Raw genomic sequence first — 10386 nt, forward strand, 5'->3', positions numbered from 1 at the left:
TGTTTATTAAATACTACCCCATTGCAGTAAGAATTAAAAGGCTAATCGGTTTTATTACGAAAGAATTTTAGGAAGTAGCTTGTGTAACTTGACGCATTCCATCTGCGATTGGTTGACGTCATGACGCTAGACGTATGAAGGCGCTTCCTGAACTTGGCTCGCAGAAAACAGCAACAAAAAAGATGGTGAGTATGAAATGGCGAAAGGGCGACCATTTGCTTAATTTATAGCGCGCTGTTGTGCCCTTGAAGTTACATTAGACCAACAGTAGACGCAAGGAAGTCGACGTCGTGTCTCCAAGGTGTCTACGGTTTCAGTCTTAATGAGGAGGTTCGATTCCGAAATGGCTCAACGATCACATGACAGCTGATGAGTTTAGTCTCTAAAAATTCACTGTTGCAGGCCACTGTCACTTCAGATTACTTTTTTAAACCGAGTTCGGTGGTCTCTTAGGTTCTTCACGTTTGTTCTGCAACTATTTATTTTTTTGATTGTTTGTTTATTGTCGTGGTTTGTACAAATTTCCCATGTTGCCATCCGGTTAGCTTGAAGGGCTAACAAGCTAAAAGTAATTTCATTTTGTGAGGCGCTTAACTGTGCTGCAAAAATGAGGGTTTGACACCCAATTATTATCTCTCCAGTTTCTCAGTATTTATTTATGTATTTATTTTTCATCTTTTGGACTTCCCAACTCACTGTCTCTGTAATTTTAAGATTGTTATTTAAAGATTAGTTAAGTTTTTATAACAAGTTTATGGGGCTGTTCAAATTATCACTGAGCATTAAATCACTAGTACTTATTATTTGTTTAAGCACATGATTTATGCATTTGCTTACACTTATCATTATCACTAACCATTAACAGTTGATTTGAGCACATTGTCATTTAATTTTTCTTGTTTGTTAATCCATTTATCATTTTAATTTCTAATTTCAGTTTTCCTTTGTCTTTTTTTTTTTTACCCCAATCTTTGATCACACCATGTGTCGTTCCTCACATGCACATCCTACCTTCTTCCCTATCTCACCCACTCCCCACACACTTCCCACTTTCATCTCCTTTACGTCTTCAACCAACCAGGCTGGTCACCGGGTAAGTGTTCTCGCTCTGTGCTGGATTTCTTTTTTCCTGATCTCTGTTCTGCCTGGCGCTCTAACACGAGAATGGTATTTGCTGTTTCTGCATCTCTCAGCACAACTAGCTTCTGCTGTTTCAACACTGCAGTGCAGTTATCTGATGCTATACGATGCTGGCTCTCAGCTCTTTTCCCAGATATAAAAATCAAACTTTTATTTATAGAGTCAAAGTTATTTTGAAATTCAACAGAGAAACCTAAAGCTCCTATTTAAGCATCACATCAGGCAGGTCTCTGTCCCTAACATGTTTCAAATTCAGATTGTTATTTTTAAATGTCTAGAGGGGATTAAAAAAACATGCAGCACTGTGCAAAAGGTTTTAGCTACCCTTTTATTTATTTATTTAAATTTTGCTCAAACGTTGACCTTTCAACGTTTGTTCAGTGATCAGCCTAATCAGAAATAGTTTCCATGGAAGGGAGAAGGTATACCACATAACACAAGAACTGGACTGAAGATCAGTGGTAACAGGTCTGATGGAGGGATGAATCCTTCTCAGAACATGGGCCTCAACATTGCTGAAGCAGCGTGGGGTCGTCTAGAAAGAGAACATAGTAAAAAGGTAGAAATGTCCAAAGAAGAGCTTTTTGAAAAGTCCTTTAAGAAGTTTGGACAGCCATTCCTAAAGACTTGTTAAAATTGGGCTGTGTTGAAGAATAAAGCTGCTCATACCAGATATTGACTTTTTTAGCTTATTAAAATTGTACAAACTGCTCTTATATGTGCTGTATTTCCATGTATGTTTGCATAGTTACATAAATTGCTAAAGCTATTTCTTGTTTTCGAAATAGGGGATGGCTCAAGAATTTTGCTCAGTACTGTAGTAGTTCATCAGTTTGTCCATCAGAGTTGTTGGTTTGTCTTACAATTCACCAGCAAAACAGTTTGGGCCTAAAAAAAACATAAAAATGTGGTTAAAATGTTAAAAGTACCCACAGCAGCTGTTTGCTGGCTGGTGAAGTTGCAGTGTATTTTGTGAGTTTATTTTTACTACAGTGTCTTTCTTCTGGTGTGTGAAAAACATCATAAACTTTCTCATCTGTCATGAAGTGTCTAAAATCCAGCTGCACAAATTCAGTTAATGATTTTTACCTTCAATTTTTTTAATTTATATAAAAATTAATATTCACAAGCCTGTTTGAATTCAGACACTTGATGCAGTCAGATGTTTCTGTCTCTGTTTTTTTTGTTTGTTTGTTTGTTTGTTTTACTTACAAATGCTTATTACTGGTTAGTTTGAGTGCCATGAGTGAAGTCTGTTTATCCACTGTACTAAATTAATCTGGACTCTTTTGGTGTTTCATTGCAGCAACGTAACACTGGAGATTATTTTTAAAATGACATTGTGATTCAGCGTGAACTAACTGAGGTGTACAGGGGGTTGTGGTGGAGTCTGTGTGCATCATTTTCTGCTGCAGGTTTGAGCGGCGGCGTTCTGCAGGAGTCCTTCCTCAACCCACTTGAGTTTTCAGTGTTTGGTCCTTACAGCAGATGGAAGGAACTAAACTTTTTTTGTGTGTATCTGTGCAATGCTATTAGTTGGTCCTGGTGTTAGGTGATCTGCACATCCCCCACCGGTGCAACACACTGCCAGCCAAGTTTAAGAAGCTGTTGGTCCCGGGGAAAATCCAGCACATTCTCTGCACAGGCAACCTTTGCACCAAGGAGAGCTATGACTACCTGAAAACTCTTGCTGGGGACGTCCACATAGTCCGAGGAGACTTTGATGAGGTCTGTGTGTGTGTTTGTAGATGGCCTATGTAGCTCCAATTAAACATTTAGATTAATTACTAAGTATCAGAGCCACACAGTGCAATCTAAATAATAACAAATTTAGTTTTTTCCTCCTCCCTCTCAGAACTTGAACTATCCGGAGCAGAAGGTGGTCACAGTAGGCCAGTTCAAGATCGGCCTCATCCACGGCCACCAGGTGATCCCCTGGGGTGACATGGCCAGCCTGGCGTTACTCCAGAGACAACTGGATGTTGACATCCTCATCTCCGGGCACACACACAAGTTTGAGGCCTTTGAGAATGAAAACAAGTTCTACATCAACCCTGGCTCGGCCACTGGAGCCTACAACGCACTGGAACGGTGAGTGTTTAGTGTAAACCACATACGCAACACTACCCACAAAGTCTTTTTCAGACAAAGGGGATGGCCACATTTGGTATTATACACTTGGCGGCTACTTTATCAGGCCCACCTTACAAGCGCCTGTTTGGACCATTTTTTAGCTTCAAGGCTCTTTATTCCCGGTGTGATAGATGAAGCAGGTGGAGGAAACCTTCCTCAGAGGTTTTCTCCATATTAACATGACAGCATCACACAGTTGCTGGAGGTTTGTCGGCTGCATCCATGATGAGAATCTCTCGTTCCACCACATCCCAAAGCTGCTCTACTGGACTGAGATCTGGTGGCTGTGGAGGCCGTTGGAGTCCAGTGAACTCATCGTCATGTTCTAGAAAGCAGGTGGAGACGATCTGAGCTTTGTGACATGGTGCATTATCCTGCTGGAAGTAGCATCAGAAGATAACACCAGCAGCATTGATCCAAGGCAGGATGGATCCATGCTTTCATGTTGTTTCCAGGCTTGTACAAAATTCAGGATTCAAGAATTTAATTAAATTCATTGAATGGATTTGAATTACAGGAAGTGTAATTGAATTCATTGTAATTCAGAGAACTCTGTTCTTATAACATATCCATGAGAATGTCATACTTTTTTCTAAACCTAACCCAGTCTAAAGACTGTTCATGTTTTAGATAACAGTGCTAGCAAGTTTTTATGTTATACACACAATACACTACTGCCTCCAAGGCTACTTCGCTTTCACAAGATCTCAAGATTCATGATTAAGACTTTAAGATAGTCACTGTATTTCAAATACATGTCATGGTCAACAAAATGAAAGACAGATTACAAATCTCTACACTTACCTGGAGGTGGACTTTTCATCTTCTCACAGAAGCTGTCATAAAACCAGACATTTCAAGTTGCATCAGCCGCAAAAAAACACTAAAATCCTGGAGCGACTAGCTCCTGTTGCCTCTTTAAGCTTTAATTTTTAAACTTGATCGTGTTTTAATGCTAATTTTTATCTAATGTTCTTTTTTTTCTTTTCTCTTTTGTTTGTAATGTTAAATTATGCTTCCTGTTTTCTGTAAAGCACTTTGAATCACCCTGTTGTTAAATTGTGCTGCACACATAAACTTGCCTTTCCTCGCCCTGCCTTTCTATCATCTCCAACCAGTCTGCCCATTCTCCTCTGACATCAACAAGATGTTCTGGTCCAGAAAACTGCTGCTCGCTGGATATTTTCTCTTCTTCAGACCATTCTCTGTAAATCCTAGAGATGGTTGTGTGTGAAAATCCCAGAAAGACCAACAACCATGCCACATTCAACGTCACTTAAATTCTCTTTCTTCCTCATTCTGATGCTCAGTTTGAACTTCAGTTTGAAAGTCGTCGTCTTCACCACGTCTACATGACTAATGTATTGATTTACTTCCATACGATTGGCAGATATTTGTGGTAACAAGTTGAACCAGTGGAGCTGATGAAGCGGGGGATGAATTTATTTCCTGAGTGAGCCAGTTGCAGATGGACAACTGTTTAGTGTGTTTTACACATCAGTTTGGTTTATAAGAGCTTTTACGCAGCTTTTTCACATTTAGTGTTCATCCTAAACTTTGCTCCTTTTTTAAAGGAGAAACTTTCTATTGAAGGAATCATTTATGACCGTAGAGGCAGACTGACTAGATTTGGGAAAAGCTTTGTCCTAAAGCACATCTTTGTTTTCTCCTGACAGAAACATCATCCCTTCTTTTGTATTAATGGACATCCAGGCTTCTACAGTGGTGACATACGTTTATCAGCTGATCGGTGATGACGTCAAGGTGGAGAGAATCGAGTACAAGAAATCTTAAAAGGCTTGAAGATGAGGGGAAGAGTGCTGGGCTGGGGAGGCGCAGTGCATGGTTTCATTCCTGTCCACCAGGGGGCAGCAGCTCCCTCAGTCACCATAAAGATGATGCTGTAACAAACTGTTGAATAAATTAACTCTAGAAGACCTATGTATTATATTGTTTATATGTCATCATCATTACTTCTATCCCAGCTGTCAGTAGAGATTGCACGTCATGTTTTGCTAACAAAAGAAATACCTGGTGCCACTTTCTCTCTTTTTATTTCATTCCTGTCACATCCTGTATTTGTAACCATCAGGCCTTTAGTTTTCTGTAGTCATTTTTCATTTTTCAATAAAAGCGTAACTTCAGTAACTTTGTTGTTTTAAAATATGAAAATAACTTCCAAGTTTGTACTTTGTTGCATCCCAGTTATGATCATGTTGTGTAATCACATCAGTATCATTCAACATATTAAAACCATTGAAAAGCCAAAATATTCAGCTTATTCAGGAGATGTTTGCTGCCTTTCAGCTTTTTCACATTAATTAAACTACTAAAAATACTCAGTTTTTTTCCAGACATTTACTTTAAACCACCTCCATAATGACTCAAAGTACACAGGTCTCCTTTCACATATTCTCACCTAAAGACCCAGTTGGACTTCAAAATATTCAAAAGACATTGGACTGTAGATCAGGGCCCGTATTCCTAAAGAATCTGAGAATCCTCTCAGAAAGCCCCTAACTTAGCCTACAAATCCCTAGCAAGGAGTCTTAGCTTAGGAGTGATTCCAGAACGTTCTCAGAGAACTCTGAGCAAGGAATGGACAGAAACTCCTGTCTTAGTGAGGAGGTGTGGTTGACCCCAGCAGCTCGGTATGACTCATCATTTCAAAAGCTGTGATTGGTTGAGCCTAAAAGTGAGACACACCTTGGTGATAATGGGCATAGAACTGGGTCGTCAAATCAATAACTTAATCATAGAATCTACTCTATATGAAAACTGTATAATTATGAATAATAATTTACATAAAAAGAAAATGTGTTAAATAAATGGTAAGCTACACTTTAAAATGATCCTACAGAAAATGTAGAAACCCAGACTTTCTAAGAACTTTTTGAAAAAAAGCCATTTGATTTAAAGCAGTGTTCGAAAAAAAAAAAATTACACATTAAGTTAAAGTACGAAGAGATGTTCTGCCTATAATAATGTTGGAATTTTACTGTAATGTGTATTTCTTAACTTTTTTTTCAATATTTACAGCAGTAGGATAAAAAATCTAGAAAAGATAACAGAGATCCTCTAAAGTCTACATTCATCTGTTTTCTGACAAGAATTTTTACACAAATAATCATTTTAAAGATTTTTTTCAATCTTTGATGATGTCACTTGTAAAATATAATTAATTAAACTCCAGAAATAAATGTTTTCCCATGGTTCAACACCAGTGGAGGACTGATCTTTGGTTTGATTATTAACTGTTTTCTTTATGTTTTGTACAAAGATCTCTGACAGTACTGATCAGTCTACAGTAAACAGTGTCACAGTTATCTATGAGAAGATGGTCCTTCTCTGAAAATTTACAGGAAAATATTCGTCTGAATGTAAAACACCGGAGTCTCAGTAACACCTCACAGGAACATGTAGATCTCAGCAGGAAGTCCATCCATCCTCAGAGGTTTCTCCCGAGCCTCCACTGTCATTTCATGGCAGGTAGCATCCAGCGGCTTGTGTGCATCACGCTGGACAGCATGTTTTCAATGGAGCGGTGGGTTAATAGATCATCCCTGAAGAATTCTATGGGAGTCACTTCTGTGGCTTTTGGGAGGCTACCGACTAGAAGGATGTTCCTGCACTTTTTCCACTCCAGATACTATAAGCTTATATAGTAATATAACCTAATGTAATATAAAGATCCAAACTAAATTATTATAAATAGTATCTTTTGAACATGACATCCTTAAACACACACCACCAAACACCCTGCTCTACCAAAATGCTGCTATAGTGATTCCAGGATGGGACGTTGTTGCCTCAGGACAACAGCTGCATTTTAACAAGTTTCCAGTATTAGTAAATAAGTTTCATGAAAATATCAAAACCTAATATTTACTCATCTATTAGTGTTAAGTTATTTTTTCCAGGCAGAAACAGGAAATAACGTTTTGACAATCTTTTGTCCCTGTGGTCTTACCTCTGTTTTAAAGTATTACATGATTTAAAGGGATGCAGTGTGGAGATACCACAGGGCAAAAATGGGTTTGTTGCCATGGCAACATGGTACCATAGAGGGTTAAATCTTGTTTTTCTCGGATTCTTGTATTTGACTTTATCAGATTGTTGGGTCATTTATTAAAAATGAACTGGAAAAGAAGGAAATCTCGATGTCCAGTCATAACAATAAAAAAAATCTATTTTTTTTTATTAAATCCAAACATTTAATTTATTAAATAAAATTGCAAACATTTTTCCTGTCTCTGGAAGATATTCAACACTAAACACTCCCAGGCTCACCTGTGGCTCACCTGTGGCTCACCTGTGGGTCACCTGTAGCTCACCTGTAGCTCACCTGTAGCTCACCTGTAGCTCACCTGTGGCTCACCTGTAGCTCACCTATAGCTCACCTATAGCTCACCTGTAGTTCACCTGTGGCTCACCTGTGGCTCATCTGTAGCTCACCTATAGCTCACCTATAGCTCACCTGTAGCTTACCTGTGGCTCACCTGTAGCTCACCTATAGCTCACCTGTGGCTCACCTGTGGCTCATCTGTAGCTCACCTGTGGCTCACCTGTGGCTCATCTGTAGCTCACCTATAGCTCACCTGTAGCTCACCTGTGGCTCACCTGTGGGTCACCTGTAACTCACCTGTAGCTCACCTGTAGCTCACCTGTAGCTCACCTGTGGCTCACCTGTAGCTCACCTATAGCTCACCTATAGCTCACCTGTAGCTCACCTGTGGCTCACCTGTGACTCATCTGTAGCTCACCTATAGCTCACCTGTAGCTCACATGTAGCTCACCTGTGGCCCACCTGTGGCTCATCTGTAGCTCACCTATAGCTCACCTGTAGCTTACCTGTGGCTCACCTGTAGCTCACCTGTGGCCCACCTGTAGCTCACCTGTAGCTCACCTGTAGCTCACCTGTAGCTCACCTGTAGCTCACCTGTGGGTCGGTGCCTCGGTTGCAGCCGTAGCTGTGTAGACGTGTAGCTTTTCTCGGGCTAACGTGCTCCACGGAAGTGGCTCACCTGAAGAAGTTGGACTCAAATCAGCTCCATCTTCTTTCCATAGTGAAATATCACATTCTCAACATTTCATAATTAGAATGACTTAAAATACATAGATTAGGACTATACTTCATTGCAGCTGTAAGCAGACTGCTCTTGGCTTTAGAATCCATGTATGGACAGGCTTGTAGGCTTCTAGGAGCATCTAAACATAGCATCAAATCACAGAAATGGCTATGAAGACACCAAAGACACTAAAGGGGAAACAACAGTACGGCATCGAGAGAGGAGAAATTATCAACCAGATGATGGTTTCACAAAACTATAAAATGTTATTAAGGACAATAAACTACAAAATGCCACCACAGACTATTTCTCTTCAACACCTGCTTCCACAAAATAAACCCCACCATGGCATCAAGAGTCAGAAAGTTCTCCACAACATAATGGCGTCAACGAACTAGGCAGATCCAGTGTCCAGCTTCTCTTCAGTTCTCAGCACCAGCAGGTCCAGAGAGGGTGAGTATGACTCAGTGTGGATCTGTCTGGAGAGGCTGTGAGATGTCTGTGCACTTCTGTCAAGATTCCTCTGTGTGTGGGATGTGTGGAGCAGTGTGTGTGCAGCAGTGTGTGATAGAATACTGAGAGGTAATAGCTCTGCCTAATTTAAGAAGTTTATGTGTTGGAGACACATAAACTAGGGGGGAATGAGAGAATTAGTTACAGAAATTTTAGGGAATTTAGTGAAAATAAAGGTAGAAAGAAGAAGAAAACAGAAAAAGAGTTCATAACCTGAAGTAGAGAAAACTTTAAGGTAGAAAAAAGGGGACACACTAGTGAAAATTAGCTTTCATGTAGAGAATTAGTGGAGAAAATTTAAGGATGACTGGGGTACCCACAGTAATTGACATTTTCTAAATAAGACGTAGATAAGAAGTGATAAGGTTGTGTTGACATTTTTATATGTAATAAGAAGAAGAGATGTTTAAGTCTCAGAAATAGTGAATTTAGAGTAATTAGTGGCAATAAATTAAAAAGCAAGAGTGGAAGAATCTTAGGCCTGAGGTAAGAATTTGATAGACAAAATGTAGGATTTTTAAGGAATTAAGTAGATAAATGTGAGAAGAACACAAAAAGTTAGGAGGCAGAAAAAAGATAAAGAAAAAAGAGAATTAGTGACTGCAGTTAAGGTGCTGGCTGAGACCTGCGTCTCTGTGTGTGTGTGCTGGAATCCACTGTGTGTGTGTGTGTGAAACCAGCTGGTGTGTGTGCTCTGAGTAAAATAAAGATTTGAATGCCTGTTTGTGTTTCTATAATGTTTTTAATGCTAAATTCTTTTCGAAGGGTTTTCTAGTAAGTAAGAATTTAATGAACTCTTATTGAAATGCGTGTGTATTTCAGTGGGGAGGCTTTTTAGAGGTAACTCAATAAACCTTCGAAAAATAAGCCTTTTCTGAAGAACTTTTAAAATTTTAATTGTAATAATGAGCTTTTGCGCTTTTGCAGAAAGACTATTGTTTTGGCAAATAATGTAATAAATATTCCTCAAAAGGACTTTTATGTGTTTGAACGGTCTGCAAGTGGCTAAAATACTAATAAATGTTGCCTTGTGCATTTTTGGACACATATTTTTGTGTTCTTTCATGAACCACTGCATCACGAGAAAATGAGTTTCTGTGTCTAATTTGGATGGAAAACAGGGAAAGAGTTTATTTCACTGTTACAAGAAACATGGACATATCACTTGCTTCATCTGTACTACCTATGGAATAGGGATGGAGTTTGTCTGTCTGTCTGTGTGTGTGTGTGTGTGTGTGTGAGCATTCTGCTGATGTGATTTAATGCCTGTAGCTGATCTTCTGCTTTTTCTGACAGACAACACTGCAAAACCCCCAGAATCCAGAGAAATCTTTGCCCAGATACCCCCAGACATGCCTCATGCATGGTGATATCTGTCGTGGATACTCTCCGGCCATGACAATTTCAGATTTCATGTCCAGAGCACATCAACTCCGGACATGGGACCACTTTGACACTGATAGAATCTGTAGTTCAGATTTGCCCCGGATATCGGATACTAGCCAAGGCCCATATCCGGAGAGTATCACCA

The 10386-nt window shown here is 39.5% G+C and overlaps 1 protein-coding gene across 3 annotated transcripts; it reads left to right on the plus strand.

Moving 5' to 3' along the window:
• Positions 1-104: 104 nt before the first annotated feature.
• On the plus strand, positions 105-5417 carry vps29 (VPS29 retromer complex component). Of its 3 annotated transcripts, XM_041971917.1 has the most exons (5): positions 122-185; positions 1082-1093; positions 2677-2868; positions 2996-3231; positions 4950-5417. In XM_041971917.1, the coding sequence occupies exons 1-5, from the start codon at positions 135-137 to the stop codon at positions 5065-5067; spliced, it is 609 nt and encodes a 202-aa protein (XP_041827851.1). In that variant the 5' UTR covers positions 122-134; the 3' UTR covers positions 5068-5417. The 3 variants fall into 3 exon arrangements, with proteins under 3 accessions (XP_041827852.1, XP_041827851.1, XP_041827850.1); XM_041971918.1 differs by lacking the exon at positions 1082-1093 and having other exon boundaries at positions 105-185; XM_041971916.1 differs by lacking the exon at positions 122-185 and having other exon boundaries at positions 201-1093.
• The last annotated feature ends 4969 nt before the right edge of the window (positions 5418-10386 follow it).

Source organism: Melanotaenia boesemani, chromosome 20, assembly GCF_017639745.1.
Source record: "Melanotaenia boesemani isolate fMelBoe1 chromosome 20, fMelBoe1.pri, whole genome shotgun sequence".
Taxonomy (NCBI): domain Eukaryota; kingdom Metazoa; phylum Chordata; class Actinopteri; order Atheriniformes; family Melanotaeniidae; genus Melanotaenia; species Melanotaenia boesemani.

Excerpts from the sequence above, each read along its gene's own strand:
- vps29 (XM_041971916.1), top strand. The coding sequence starts at position 983 with ATGTGTCGTTCCTCACATGCACATCCTACCTTCTTCCCTATCTCACCC. Across the intron at positions 1,094-2,676 it reads CCAACCAGGCTGGTCACCGG|TTGGTCCTGGTGTTAGGTGA; the intron begins GTAAGTGTTCTC and ends CAATGCTATTAG. Across the intron at positions 3,232-4,949 it reads GCCTACAACGCACTGGAACG|AAACATCATCCCTTCTTTTG; the intron begins GTGAGTGTTTAG and ends TTCTCCTGACAG.